Source organism: Vanacampus margaritifer, chromosome 13, assembly GCF_051991255.1.
Source record: "Vanacampus margaritifer isolate UIUO_Vmar chromosome 13, RoL_Vmar_1.0, whole genome shotgun sequence".
Lineage (NCBI taxonomy): Eukaryota > Metazoa > Chordata > Actinopteri > Syngnathiformes > Syngnathidae > Vanacampus > Vanacampus margaritifer.
This window is the reverse complement of record NC_135444.1, coordinates 23321188-23336168: the sequence shown is the minus strand read 5'-3', so window position 1 is coordinate 23336168 and position 14981 is coordinate 23321188. Positions and strand designations below refer to the sequence as shown.

Below are 14981 nucleotides of genomic sequence, written 5' to 3'. Positions count from 1 at the left end.
CCCAGTTATAACAAGGTGTGCACACTTCTGCAACCAAATGATCTCAGCTATTCACCCTCTCAAAATCTGATATGAAAAAAATCATAAAAAAGATATATATTTTTAAATGTCAATCTAGGCTTCATTTATTAGGCACTTACCAGCAAGTTAAGAGGTAGCAATACCAAAACAAAAACATCTTAGTGATTGTTTTATTGTTGTATAGCTTGTTTTATTAGATAGCAGGCATAATGTGCGGTACGTAGCACCGCAAAACGTGTGATTAATAAAACGGCTAAATAAAAAAAAAAAGTACAAAATGAACAGTGTGTACTTACACAGCATTAAAAAAAATCACTTAAATATTAAGCTATACAGTTAACGGGCTGTGCATTAGAACCGACTTGATAGGCAATAGTGAACATGTCATTATACAAATCCTGCAGAAGCTGTGAGGCATTGCCACATTTGGGTCTTTTGAACACTCCCACCTAAAATGGGAAGGGGGTGGCCCATGTTTTATAGCGCGCCATCAGGCCTTTTCTCCAGACTGTACTCCCGTGTCCGCAGCACTTTCCAGCCCAGGATGGCCAGCAGCGCCACACCCATCACCTTGTAGCCCACCAGCAAGCCCAAATACCTGCGGAAAATAGCAAAACTGGATGAAACACAGATTTCAGATTTTGAGGAGCAGATAAGAGATTACGGCGCTTAATCTGGACTCTGCCAAGTATGTCCCAAATCGTACGACTGACTCAAGTCACATGACTCGTCTCTAACCGGTTTCTTAAGACGTCGTTGTCGTAGTAGCCGCAGCTGAACTTCTTGCCGCACACGCGCTTCCACCAGATGCACGAGGTGTCGATGGCCATGCCAAACAGCGCCGGAGCCGGAAGCCATGCTGAGATGGAGGATGCAAAAACCGCAATTTAACCAGCGCTACTTGATACCAATACAATCATCAGAAACATATCAATTTATTTTCTGGTTTACCCAAAAGCCTCATCAGGAGAAACTGAACTCCAATAGCAAAAGATTTCTCCTCTGATGCCACACTCCTGAATATGATGACAAAGCGCTTCGTCAGTCACGCGCATGCGCGACTCTTGAGATTCGGATGAGCAGCAGCTGACCTGAGCAGCATCATGTACATCGGGTTGTGGGTGAGGCAGGCGATCAGCGCCCCCGCCGACAGCACCAGGATGACGGGCAGCAGGAAGTGCGGGCACTGGTTGGCGCAGGGCGACGGCCGGGCGTGACCCTGGCTGCCCGATATGCACCTGCAGTTAGTGTACAGCTAAAAACACACCACACTCAATTAGACACCAAAGAGAAACATATGTACACAAATAAGGATTTCTCTAATCTTTAAAATGTTTTTTTTTGTTTTTGTTTTTTAAATCTGCGACGGGACCCACACATAAACAATAGAAAATGAGGCATTTAACAGTTTTGGTCGTAATGTGTATGGTCTGCTCTAAAAATCTCAACAGAGAGTACCACAGACAATGGCGGTGTTATAGTAAAGGTACAGTGCCATCTCGTGGTGAACTAATAGAATGCAACGGTTTTAAAGCACGTTCACTACGGTGCCTCCGCTTATTCCTCCAATTACAGGTATTTATTATTATTATTATTATTATTATTACTATTATTGTTTGGAGTGAGCGAGCAACCCGGCGAGCAGGAACTTGCGTGAGCGGCTAACAAGCAGAACTAGCTGGAGCAGCTAGCTGGAGAAGCTAGCAAAGGCTAGCGAGAGCAAAGCGGCAGGAGACAAGCGGAAGGAGCCCCAATCATGAGACTCTGCGACGACGACCACCTGCCAGCCCCCAGCTGTGGCAGGTAAGCGCTGGTCGACCCATTGGGTCCAACACGAGCTGCAAGCACCACCACAGGCTAACTATGTTAGCCAAGTTCTTCTCCTTTGGGTATCCGTAACAGGAAGATGGCGGCAAAGCATGTCAGCCTGTAAGGCGCGGGGTGACCTAAGTAATATAATGAGCAACTACTAGACCTAAGATTATATAAGAAAATGTACGTTGATGTGATAGAACTTTTTTTTGTGCACATTATTATGAGTGGGTTTTTAAAATGAATGAGTTATTAGCTCGCCACTAGATGGCACTAAATCCAACACGCATTTCCATTCATTTCAATGGGCAAAAAACAAAGCAAACTGAGCAAGATGTTCAGTTTTTTATCGCCGCATCATACACCAATTTGTTTCTTGAGAGTAGCCCAGCAGGCCCCCCCTGGAAAAAAAGCTGAAATATTCCTACCATGTGCGGGCCGAATGAGTTAGTGAAACCATGCATGCTGTCTTGTTTCTTTCTACAAGTGACAACCTGAGGGGCTTAACGACGCAGGCGGCATCGTTTCATTGCCATTGCGGTCACAGCCAGATGGCGGAAGACGGATTATTTCCCCACAACAGCCCCTTTTTACACAGGAGGCTCCGATATGCTCCACAATATCGTCGTACCTGGACGGCGTGTGTGTTGTCCGGACTTTTGGTGAAATTGGTGCAGCCGGCGTGGCACGGAGATATGTACTCCACGTGATCAGAGCCGCACACGGGGTTAAAGGCGCTCGAGGGGCATGAGCAGTTGGCGTAGCACATGGACGGAGACCTGCACAAAATCACCGTTGCCGCATTCAACGGCAAATCTGCAGACGGAAAAATGCCGCCGGCTCGCCCGTACCGTCCGGATTGGTAGTGATTGACATGGGACACTTTGTGCGTGGAGCATCCCATGAAGAAGAGCGGCACGCACATCAGCGTGGAGACGCTCAACATGAGCACGGAGAAGCGAGGGATGTTCTTCAGGGACATTCCCGTCCGCTTCATGATGACGCCGCCCACCAGCATGCCCACCGCCACGGCCGGAATATTGACGGCACCTACGGAGGATGGCGGCGGGGACAAACACTTTTTACAGTCAAGTCCCGCGCGTGGCCGGACCGCCGCAAAAGTTCATCTCGACATCTTGAGCCGACACCCACCGACCAGCATGGCGCTGTAGACGGCCGAGGCGCTGTACTGGCGCTCCAGGAACTTGCTGAGGAAGGTGGTGAGGCCGGCGATCACCGAGGAGAAGCAGCACTGCGCCAGGATCAGGACCAGGAAGAAGGGACTCAGCAGCAGGCGGAAGAACATCCTGGGAAACACTGAACACGCGGAAAGACAAAAATCACCTTCAGGGAATTTGCTGGCATATAAAAAACTTCATGTAGACCAGTCAACCCATTGAACCCATTTTTTTTTCTCAAGTGGTTTGGTCAAGTCAATTTATGGAACGTATCTCGAGCGAAAATACAAAACCAAAAAGACCTTAGGAATGAGTCAAATAAGGAACTTGCTTTTTAAGAAGTCAGACAAAGAGACGTGAGGCTTCTTGAAGTCAACGTTGGATTTTCTTGCAATCATCTGGAAACATAAAAAAAGAAATTCAGCATTGTGACATACAACTAAAATTAACTATCTACAACCGCCCATAAAGTTTTTGGGGGGAATTTATGGGACAATTATTATACAGATTGGCTTTTTGCTGTGTGTTTTTAATTTTTCCCTTTGTAAATTTTGGTTATTTTACAGTTGTCTTATTTTAACTTGCACAACTTTTGGGGGATTTACGGTAGTGTTAGTTTTCCTTTCACAACTTTTGGATGATTGACAGTAATCTTATTTTAAACTGGGAAATATAAGGAGGATTTATGGTAGTCTTTTATAATGTTGGAAGTGAATAATAACATATTCTATCCATTATGATGTTTTGGACCTCTGCCTAAAAAAATATATTCCTGAATTTGAGCCCTTTAACTTTTAACTTCCCTATTTTCCAGAAAATGTTGCATGAAACCGCACTTTGAGCCTTGCGACTGTCGACATGATGCACAAACAGCGGAGCATATCATATATTTCAATGAAAAATGTGATTACATTTGATTCAATGGGAAACTTATATTGTAAAGGTACAGATAAAACGGTTCGGTTTGCAGTGAGCAGTTACAGCCAGCAGATGGCGCCAAATCCCTCCAGATGTTCTTACCCGCCCCTCTGAAGGCAAGCTGCCGGGGAAGAAGAAGTACGGCAAGGAGGCGAGTGCCAGGCAGACCGACGTGATCAGGAGGCCCATCCACCAGGCGCCCACCCAGCGGGGGTCGCCCGGACTCAGCGCCTGATTCACGACCACATCTGCAGGGAGCCAAAATAACAAATTGAAATATGGCATTACAAAAATCAGATATGAAAGCATGTGAGGGTGAGCGCGGGGCCGTTGTTGACCTGACGTGACTTTGTCCACGTCCACGTAGATACGAAGCATCCCGGAGCACAGCAGGAAGCCAAAGGCGGGCCCAAACACGGAAACGGCAAACAAGATGGCTGCAAATGAAAATAAACCACATACATTAACTTCAATGACACCAGAAAGTGCCTTTGATGGTGATGAAAAACGCGTGTGGGAAGCTCAACAAAACCTCAAATTGTCTTTGATGTTTACACCCCAAAAAATGGCTCAGCTCTGATGCATTTTTTTTGTATGGATAAAAACAAACAAAAACATTTTTACTTTGAATCTAGGTTCAACAGGATGGATTTTTTTTAAGGTCTACTGTACAAAAACTACTTAAGATTCATTGAGACTCTAAATTGTAATTGATTTTTACAAAGACATATTAAAAAATGACAACCACAAGTGTTTCTTGTTTTCGAAAACATGTAAGACTCAAAATTGTCTTTGATGTTTACAAAAACCTGTAGATCCACTTGTGACTCAATTGTCTTCCGTGTTTCTGTCTCTGATATTGACAAAGACAGGAATGACTCGTCTTTGATGTTTACATCAAACATTCAATTTCTCAAAGTTGTCTTTGACGTTCATAAAAACTTTCAATGGCAGAGACTCAATACTGTCTTTTTTGTTAGCAAAAACACTGAAGCTTGGTGAGTAACTCAGAATGGTCTTTGATGTTTTTTAAAAACAAGCTGAGAGACTAAAATTTCACATATTAGATTTAATGACACTCGGGTGTCTTTGATGTTTACAAAAAGCTGTGAGACTAAAATTTCACATATTAGATTTAATGACACTCGGGTGTCTTTGATGTTTACAAAAAGCTGTGAGACTAAAATTTCACATATTAGATTTAATGACACTCGGGTGTCTTTGATGTTTACAAAAAGCTGTGAGACTAAAATTTCACATATTAGATTTAATGACACTCGGGTGTCTTTGATGTTTACAAAAAGCTGTGAGACTAAAATTTCACATATTAGATTTAATGACACTCGGGTGTCTTTGATGTTTACAAAAAGCTGTGAGACTAAAATTTCACATATTAGATTTAATGACACTCGGGTGTCTTTGATGTTTACAAAAAGCTAATCTCATATATTAGCTCCCCTGCGACCGACAGGGTTGAGTGTGCTATTAAAGGCAATCTACACACGAGGTGTACTCGGAATCTTTGGTCACACGAGGCCGTTGAACCGTGTTCTTCAATAACAAGAACCCGGATCCAGCGCGGGGCCGTTCACCTCACCTATGTAGAGCGGAGAGTTCCCGGGCGCGGCAAAGTCGTCGATGTAGGAAATGCCGAAAGGTTGCATGGGCACCGAGCCGACGCCAAACAGCAGCTGGGCGGCGGCCATGAGCATCCACAGGGTGTGCGTGTCGGCCAATCGCCGGCTGTCGTCGCGGTCGCAGGACTCGGAGGCGCTGGCGTTCCTGCGCAGGTCGCAAATGTCCTGACGGTCTGCAAAAACGAGACGGGACCATTTAGTTCCGAGGACGCAAGATCTTGCGGAGCCTTTCTGTCACTCTTCCGGTCTCTGCTTGTGATAATGAAGAAGGTCCTGTTTGAAACTGGCGTGAGATTTGGGCCTTTTTTTCCCTCCCTATTAAAGTCTTGCAAAAAAAAAAGTTGTCAATGAGCTATCGCAATAAATGTTATGGTGCGTTTGAGGTCCATCTGGAAATCTCAGCCGCAGGCCTGACATTTTGTGAGTATTTTAATTTCCTGAGCATGAAATCTGCAGGCGACACGAACGAACGCTGATTCGCATGTCAGATAAAACACGCGATGATGAATTTCCTTCTAATTAAGACAAAGTTGAGCTGGAGTTTAGACTCGATTTTCACGAAGATGCTCAGATAAAACAAGGCGGCCATGTTGGGCGCCATGTTGGGCGCCATGTTGTGCTGTACGCGGCGGGACAAACCCTCCGGCGTGCAGACATCGAGGAAATTAGTTCATGAGTTTGTTTGCAGTTATAAGACTTAAATTGTCTTCAATATTTACAAGTACGTCAGGTTCATTTCACATTCAGGCCTTGTTGGACACTTTCAGCTCGTTTGTGGCCATTTTGTTGTTGTTGTTGTTGCCATGTTTACAAAAGTATTTTTGTTCAATTCAGTTTGATCCAAATGGGCTTCGATATTTAAAAAATATTGATAACAAATCATGTATTTTTGTTTATCGATCTATGCTTGTGACCAGGGTTGTTAATAGTTTTGGAATTTTCATTTTAGCTAAGTTTTTATTGTATGTTGTTATTTAATAAGCAGCCTGGTTAAAAGAAGAACATAACTCAATTCTTACCCAGCGTTGCGTATTGGCTGAATGAAATGAAAACGCAGGCGAGCCGAGCCGTTGGTGGCAAAAGTCGAGCACGTCAAAAAATTGTTGACGTCTATCTGAAGGTGCTTTTCTATTGGCTGCTGCTTGATGACGTCACACACTTTCAAACGTTCTTATTCCGCTGAAATAAATATACTTAAAATCATCCCCAAAGGCTCATGCATTAAATGAATGACTTGAAATTAAATTAATGAGGACATTTTCGCTAAAATTTGAGTAAAAAAAAAAGCATTTTGTTTTTATTTTATTTTGTTAATTTTTTTTTTTTTTCGGTTTGTTTTTTTTAATTAGTTTTCGTTAACTAAAATAATCGTCCTTGTGACTCCGAGACAGACAGAACAGACAGATGATCTTAATATAATTCTATATTATTATTATTATTATATAATTGGTGTATTGTTGTGTACTTGAAATGTATGCCTTGAATCAACAAAGGTTGGGAATCGCCGCATTAAGAAATCGCAAACTTGAAATTGCTTTTGTTGAAAACACTTGAACGTGACTTTGACGAATTCGGTTCACGAGACTGAAAACAGTCTTTGATATTTTTACACACCAGATGAATTTGTGTGATCTTTTGCGTCAGCTCTTACTCAGCAGCACCGAGTCGTATTCATATGGCCGTGACAGGAAGTGCGTCATGGCGAGCATCATGGCGCTGATGGACATCAACAGTCCGCCGACGCCGATGATGCGAGGGCGGTGCACGCGGGTCCCAAAGTAGCTCAGGAAGACGATCAACACGCAGTTGCTCACCTGGAAACACGGACGGACGGACGGACAGACAGACGGACGCATGCACGCACCATGAAGTGACAAGAAAAGTGAATCTGGAACGTGTTCACTAGGCTTTGTTTTTTTTCTCAACATGTTCCAGAAATCATTTCAAATCATTTTGGAAGAAGTGAAGAAAATAAGCAGGCTAAGGTCATTTGATGCTCTTATTCTGAAAGAGAAATCTTTTGGATTCAAAATGATTGGCTTGACAATAATTTCTGCTTCAATTCATAGACGAGCAAAGAAACGTCACGATCGACTCCAGTCTGACTCGCTAATGCTAATTAGCGCGCTACTCGTGGCACTTTTATCACTCAAAAGAACGGCTATTCATACAAAACGCGTGAGGAATGTTTACAGAGAAGCATCTGAACATGACTCAGCGGCATCTGCTCTTCCTACGCTGCAAAAAAACAACTTTTATTGGCAAAATATGACTCGATTGTGACTTTTTCCTTCCACTCTCCAATGTGGCTGCAACTTAACTGTGTATCGGAACAAGCGGAACCACACTGCCCCTAAGTGGCCAAATCGGGTACAACATGAACAGTAAAGGCACACACAAACAAGGGCAAGACAGTATCAAACATTTTCAATAAAATCGATTTTGGGACATTTAATCGTACTAAATGAGAATCGCGATTCTTATGAGAATTTAATTCTCAATTAACAGCATCCATCTATCAACACGAGCATCCAAGTTCCAATCGGGTGAAGGAATCACTGCGCCTGACAACAAACAAAGAAAGAGTCAAGACCGCGCTTGACTAGCCAAGACATGCAAACGTGACCCTTTTGTCACGAGTTGCATCCTTGACGCCGGGCCAGCAAGCATTGCCCGTCTTGTTGTTGGCTCTCTCGCTTTATCTCGCCCTCTCGCTCTCTCTCTCTCTCCGGTTTACCTCGTGCAGGGAGGACAGGGTTCCCGCGGAGTAGCTGCTGAGGCCGTAGCGTTTCTCCACCGTGCTGAGCGTGCTCTTGAAGTAGGAGCTGTAGAGCAGCTGGGAGAACTGCAGCAGGCCGTGACACAGCACGAACACCTGGCACAAAACACACCAATCGGAATGCAGACAAATCAAAGACACAGGAAAAAATATGCACGCTTTAATGTAGCCAGAAGTTGACGGCGTCTGCAGGTTCGGGTTTTCTCTCTGTAAAAACGAGGCCGTCAAAAGGACCAGAACGGTAATTTGCTTGTAAATAAATGACAGCAGGCCGAATTTTCCATTAGACAAAGCGCCACTGTTGGGTTCAAATCGTCTTTGATGTGTACAAAAAACTCATTCATTGGGTTCAAAAGCGCTCTAAATTGCTTTTGATATTTGCCACACACAAAAAAAAAACATACGATAGCGTTCAGAAAAGCATCTAGGCGTGCTTCGTTGGCCATTTCTAAGTGTCTTTGAGTTTTACAAAAACACACCAGGCCTTAAAAAAAAAAAGTCTTTGATGTTTACAAAAATGTGTAGATTGTGTTTGAATACTAAATTGTTTTCTTTGTTACCAAAATGTATGTTAGATTAAAAAAACTAAAGTGTCTTTGACATTTAAGAAAAATGTTAGGTTCCACAAGACTCACATTTGTCTTTTATGTTCACGAAAACAAGTATGCTAGGGTCAAAAAATCAAAAAAAGTGTTAAATAATTTGCATGTAACACGTAGGCCTGTGCTAGCCTCAACAAGTCCCCGGTGTCTTTGATGTTGACAAAACATGTTAAGTTGAATTGTCTTCGATGTTTGCAGAAAAGTACGTTCGTTTCAGGAACTTCAATAGCTTTTTTTGTTCATGAAAGTATGCAAGTCAAGATGAACGACTCGGAATAGTCTTTGATGTTAAAAAAAAAAAGTATGCTAGCTACATCAGGGAAATGGTTGCAAAAGTTGATGATTGATGTTCATGAAAATACACATCCTAGTTTTAAGTCTTACAAGAGTCTTTGACATTTCGAAAACATTTAAGAAAACGAGGGTGTCTTTGATGTTTACAAATACATAAGTTCGTTGGACTGGTTCATCGCGGGGTCGTTTTAAAAAATTCTCGAAAACACAAGTTAGGTAGAAAAAAAAAAAAAGAGTCTCACGTGTCTTTGATGTTTACAAATGATATCTTTGGTTTACAAGCGACTCCGAATTGTGTTAGAAGTTGACAAAAACTTGACTGTCAAGACACGCTAGGTTCAAGCACACACGCTACGTTGGCTTGACAAAGTGTTACAAAAACATGGAGTTGCGAATGAATGACTGACGCAGTCAAGTGGCAAAGCGCCGCTATGTCACTCTCGTGACACCTCGTGTCGATTCTCAAAGTGTTGCGACGGGGAGACGCGCGCCGGTAAGCGTCGCCTTTGTTTCAACCGGTCGCCTTTCAAACCTGCTGCGACGGGAAGAATTGCGGGAAGTTTGCCCTCCCGTTTCAAACGCTTTCACTGCGAGCGGCGCGAGGCCGACGCGGCCGTGGGTTTCCACGCGGAAACCTCTGTTGTTGTTTTTGTTCTTTTAACTCGGCCCATTCGCTGGAAGAGAACCGAGCAAAGGAAACGCGCAGCAAATCCCAAGACGGGTCACGGGATCAACTCCCCTCATTGTGAGGAAGACATCAAAGCGTTTGGCGGGACAATTCGTTGAGAGAAATGTTATCATTTGACACAACCAGAGATGAATCACTTCACTTATTTATTTTCATTCAAAACAATTATGTTTGTTTGTGAATTTAACTTGTTTCCAGTGTCAAAGGTCAGCGTCATTATCATTTTAATCAATGTCAAAAAAATTAGAAATGATTACAAACATGCTGGATTCAACAGAGGCATGAAATTGCCTTTGTTGACAAAGACACGTATCTCTTTGACTGCCAAAAACGTTAAATAACGTTTAGTAAAATCCTATGGAGGAGTGCCAAAGACGTTAAAAGACGTTTGTTTCAAACAGAGGTGAAACTAACCATTTTCTATTGTTGATTACTGAAAAACGGAATAAGGTAGAAACAAACTTTTTTTTTCTGATGAAAGATGAGAGTCCAATCTTTCATTTGGTAGTATGTGTGTTTCCATAGTCCAAACACATCATTTTCTATGGACCTTGAAAGATCAGTCAAAATGCTTAAAATCGGCTGGCACCCACGGCATCCCTTTTCTGAAAACGTCTGGCAGTCAAAGAGTTAAGTTAAGGTCAACAAATTACTTTTGATGTCTATGAAAAACTCAAGTGTCTTTGATGTTTGCAAATACACACACAAGATGTTTGTCAAAATGTTTTTTTTAGACTAAAATAAAAATTGTCTGTTATGTTTGCAAAAACATGAAGGTTGGGTTCAACGACACGACCGTCTTTAATGTTTACAGAGACAAACATTGCTTTATTCTCAGCATCTTTATTTCCAAAAATGCAAGTTAGTTTTTTTTTAATTGATGTTTTCTAGGGATAGACCAATTATCGGCCGGGCCGATTTGTCAAAATACCAAATATCGATTCACGAATGTGAAGGCCGATGACGCCGGAATCTCACCGAGCGGTGAATGCTTGCGAACGTGACGGTATTTTCCCCCGATACAATGCCGCAATTGCCTTTCAAAATCCAAATTGGTTACAGATAACTTTCATTCTATTGGCTGCTAATAGATGACGTCGCTTCTGTGTGACGCGCTTTCAAACGTCCTTATTCCGGTTAATATCCAACGAAATCTACTTAAAATCACATTTAAAATCATTCCCAAAGGCTCGTGCATTAAATTAATTACCAAAGACTAAAACTGAGGACATTGTTGCTATAATTCTAGTTTGTTAGTTTTCGTTTTTTTTTTAAAGCATTTTCGTTTTTATTTTATTTTGCTAACCAAATAGTTTTTGGAATTTTCTTGTTTTCTTCTTTTTGTGTCTGCGAAGTCTATCAATATCCGTCTGTCATTCCCTTTTGTCTCCCACAACGGCCGTGACGGAAATATCCTTGAAGAATTGATGTTGCAGTTTTGCTCGGTGTGTGAATGTGTGCGTGTGCGCGTGTGCGTGTGTGTGAGCTGAAGAATGTGCCGATGGAATTGAGCAAATACAGAGCGCTGAAATGAACATTGTGTTCCGGAGCCAAGAAAAATGGATTTATCATCAAGTGTTTTTCACAGGTGCAAAAATAAACAAAGTTAAGGACACAAAAAGGCCTCCGTCCGCACCGGGCAGAACGAACTCCTCCCGCTATCTCAACACAACAGACTAAGGCCGTGCAACGCAACCACGCCAGGTCGGCCATTGAGCAGCGAGTCTCGAACTTTTTACAACCTCAAATCATTCTTACATCTCCAACAAACGTCACGATGACCAAGAAAGATTTGACTCCTCAAGCCATTTTCAGCAGTTAAAATTTTGTCCAGAAGTAATTTGATAACTTTGTTATCTTTCATGTACAATCAATACTTTTAAAAACTCATGTTTCCACTTGCTGTCGACTGAAGATGACATCACCTGTGCTGAGCTAACGACCAATCACGGCTCACCTGTTTGCTGGGTTTGGTTAGCAAACTGAGCCGTGATTGGTCGTTTACTTCAGCACAGGTGATGTCATCTTCAGTCGACAGCAAGTGGAAAATGTTGCTTTTACAGTTCTTCACATTAATTTATTTCTACTTCTGAAAATGGCTCAATGAGTCGACCATCCCTTTGATATACACGTTATTTTTCATAACAAATTTGTCAATGCGTGCATCGATCCACTCTCCGAAGCTAATAAGAAATGGTTTGAAGCAAACAACAAATAAGCACATAGTGAGGTTTCTTTTATCGAGTGCAATTGGCCACAAAACTGAACAGCAAACCAACCTAAAGTGCAAGAACACATTTTGTGCATTTTTCTCTCTCTCGCAAAAATCAACTCACTCAAAATGTACATCTTATTGAGGCTTTATGTTTGTCGTGCATGACTGCACATCATTCCAAATCCACCAAACCCAGTGTAAGTGCAACTAAGACATGTCTGCCATCTAGTGGTGAATGGTGATATTACAACTTTTAACTACAGTCGCTGCATATTTGCTGTTTGACATCTGTGAAATTTTTTTCCCCATTTACCCACCTCATTTTTCATTGAAAATGTAAACAAACGAACAGCAGTATTTTGTTTTTTTAAGAATTTTTGAGGTTTGTTAAAAAAAAAAGAAAAAAGAAGTGCAATACAACTAATAAATGTCAACCACAAAAAGTCTTGCCCAATGTCCAGGAATTGAAGAAAAAAAGAGTGACAAAACGGTTCTAATTCTTTTTAATTGTATTTGCCATTACTCTCATTTTTCATAATAATGTACACTAGTTAGTATCAAGTGGAAAATTTCATTTTTTTTTGTTTTAAATTTGTTATTGCTTTTTTTGGGAGGCTGAATTAATGACCATTTCCGTTCATTGATCTCAAGGCCTCATTGTGTTACATCATCGCTAGGGTCATGGCCCCCACTCGAACTATTTCGATCACAATTCCTCAAAGGTACAAGATGAACTTACATTTAAACTGAGCAAATAGTTTCCTTCTCATCCTACAGTAGAAGCACAGCCTCAGGGTTCAAATTGCAAAATGTATTCATATTATTAATGTTGCTCAAAACGGTACATCTTGTGTCTAAACCTTAATTTATTTACTATATAATATATGCTGACAGGATCATTATGTGGCACAATTGATTAAAAAAAAAAAAAAAAAGAAAAAGAAAAGTTAATTACCATTAAATTCACTAAAACGTGAGCAGACATGTTTCAATAAAAACGGACACATTTTTAAAAAGTTGATTCTGATGACTCACGATTAAAACTAAATGTCACATGTTAATTTCCAGGGAAAACCGCCGACATTTTTTATGTGATTTTCTACTCAGCATTGTTTTGTTATTGTTTTTCACTGTCTTGTTTTAACTTATGTGCAGCACTTTATGCAAGTGTGTTTGTTTTTAAAGTGCTCAATCAATAACGTTGAGTCTCGTTTGAAAAAATGTTGACATTGGCATCGTGGTTTGGAACGTTCACCTGCACACTTGACACAAAATTCAATAAGTTACCGGACGTGTTATTAAAAAGTAATTAAATGGAGCTGTTATTATTTTTGAAGTGGGCTAATAATAAAGTAAGCGCTTACCTTAATGCTGTGGAACATCATAGTCCTCCTGTGTGTCTCTTCACGTCTGGAATGAAGTCAAATGAACCGTGTGTGTTTGTGTGTGTGTACCGTAGTGCGCATGCGCAGAGCTTCTAGGTCTCTCCCCCCCCCTCCGGTGAGGGACCGTGTGACGTCACAGTACAACGTGTGCCGGCCATTGGCTGAGTCACACGAGCTTTTATAGTGGATCCGTTTCAGCCCCAAAGTTCAACACTAAAGTTGCGCAGTTCTACATTCAGAATTGCTTGTATTAAAAAAAAATAAAATAAATATAATAACTTGAAAATCAGATCTGTACTATGGTGGGGGCGTGCACGGTTCACTGTATAAAAAAAAAAAAAAAAAACTAGAAAAATTCCCACGGAAATAGGATGAATATAAATCGGTCAATTACTAACATGTTAGAACACATTCAGAGGACATAATGCAAGGGAACGTTGTTGGTGAACTATCTGCTCATTGAGTCATCACTTGGATGACAGGCTAATTGAAGCTAATGAGGAAGAAGAGGTGGAGGCTGGAAGCGAGTTTTTAATGAATGGAGCTGGGACGGGAGCGGATAGAATATTTATTTGCTAAATTCAAAGGTGGCAAAAGTACTCAGACTCTTACATATATTAAATTTGACCTGTTTTGACCTTTGATAGCAACACCCTAAAAGATTTGCCCCGGATCAAATTTTAGCTTTGTCCACTTTGATGGCTAAGCTAATTAGCTGGCTGGCTAAAGGCCATTTTGGATGGGCAGAAGAGTTGCTAAATTTACCGTCAAACCAGGAAAAAGGTAACAAATGTGTCCTTGGCAGTGCTTAACGTCCATATCAACCCCACTATTAAGCAAATGGATTCTTTGTTAGGGATAATAATCATTGTGTAGAATGAATCAAATAAGAGGAACTTCTTTGATGAAAAACGATATGATGAAGCTGCCTGGGTGTGAATGGAAGCTTTTACTCACCCGATGATACTGACATACGTTGCAAAATTCCAGTGAAAGTGCAAGACGTCTTCAGACTTTTTTTGTGGGCGGCCTCTGAGTGACGGCATTTTTCCCCGATACAATGCCGCAATTGCCTTTCAAAATCCAAATTGGTTACAGATAACTTTCATTCTATTGGCTGCTAATAGATGACGTCACTTCGGTGTGACACGCTTTCAAACGTCCTTATTCCGGTTAATATCCAACGAAATCTACTTAAAATCACATTTAAAATCATTCCCAAAGGCTCGCGCATTAAATTAATTACCAAAGACTAAAACGGAGGACATTGTTGCTATAATTATAGTTTGTTAGTTTTCGTTTTTTTTAAAGCATTTTCGTTTTTATTTTATTTTGCTAACCAAATAGTTTTTTGAATGTTCGTTTTTTACTTCACTAAAATAACCTCCACACACACAAATAAATGTAAATGTGAAATGAAAAAGGCAAGCTAGTTGTCAAAAGACAAAAAGG

The 14981-nt window shown here is 41.3% G+C and overlaps 1 protein-coding gene across 2 annotated transcripts; it reads right to left on the bottom strand.

Moving 5' to 3' along the window:
* Positions 1-107: 107 nt before the first annotated feature.
* slco2a1 (solute carrier organic anion transporter family, member 2A1) lies at positions 108-13705 on the bottom strand. 2 transcript variants are annotated; one of them, XM_077583648.1, is made up of 14 exons: positions 13509-13665; positions 8304-8441; positions 7218-7380; positions 5527-5739; positions 4268-4366; positions 4032-4177; positions 3343-3409; positions 2986-3150; positions 2685-2883; positions 2465-2612; positions 1113-1276; positions 973-1037; positions 760-880; positions 108-619 (listed from the first exon to the last, which is right to left on the bottom strand). In XM_077583648.1, exons 1-14 carry the CDS (start codon positions 13527-13529, stop codon positions 499-501), a joined length of 1830 nt encoding a protein of 609 aa, XP_077439774.1. In that variant the 5' UTR covers positions 13530-13665; the 3' UTR covers positions 108-498. The 2 variants fall into 2 exon arrangements, with proteins under 2 accessions (XP_077439774.1, XP_077439773.1); XM_077583647.1 differs by having other exon boundaries at positions 2465-2883; positions 13509-13705.
* Positions 13706-14981: the final 1276 nt, after the last annotated feature.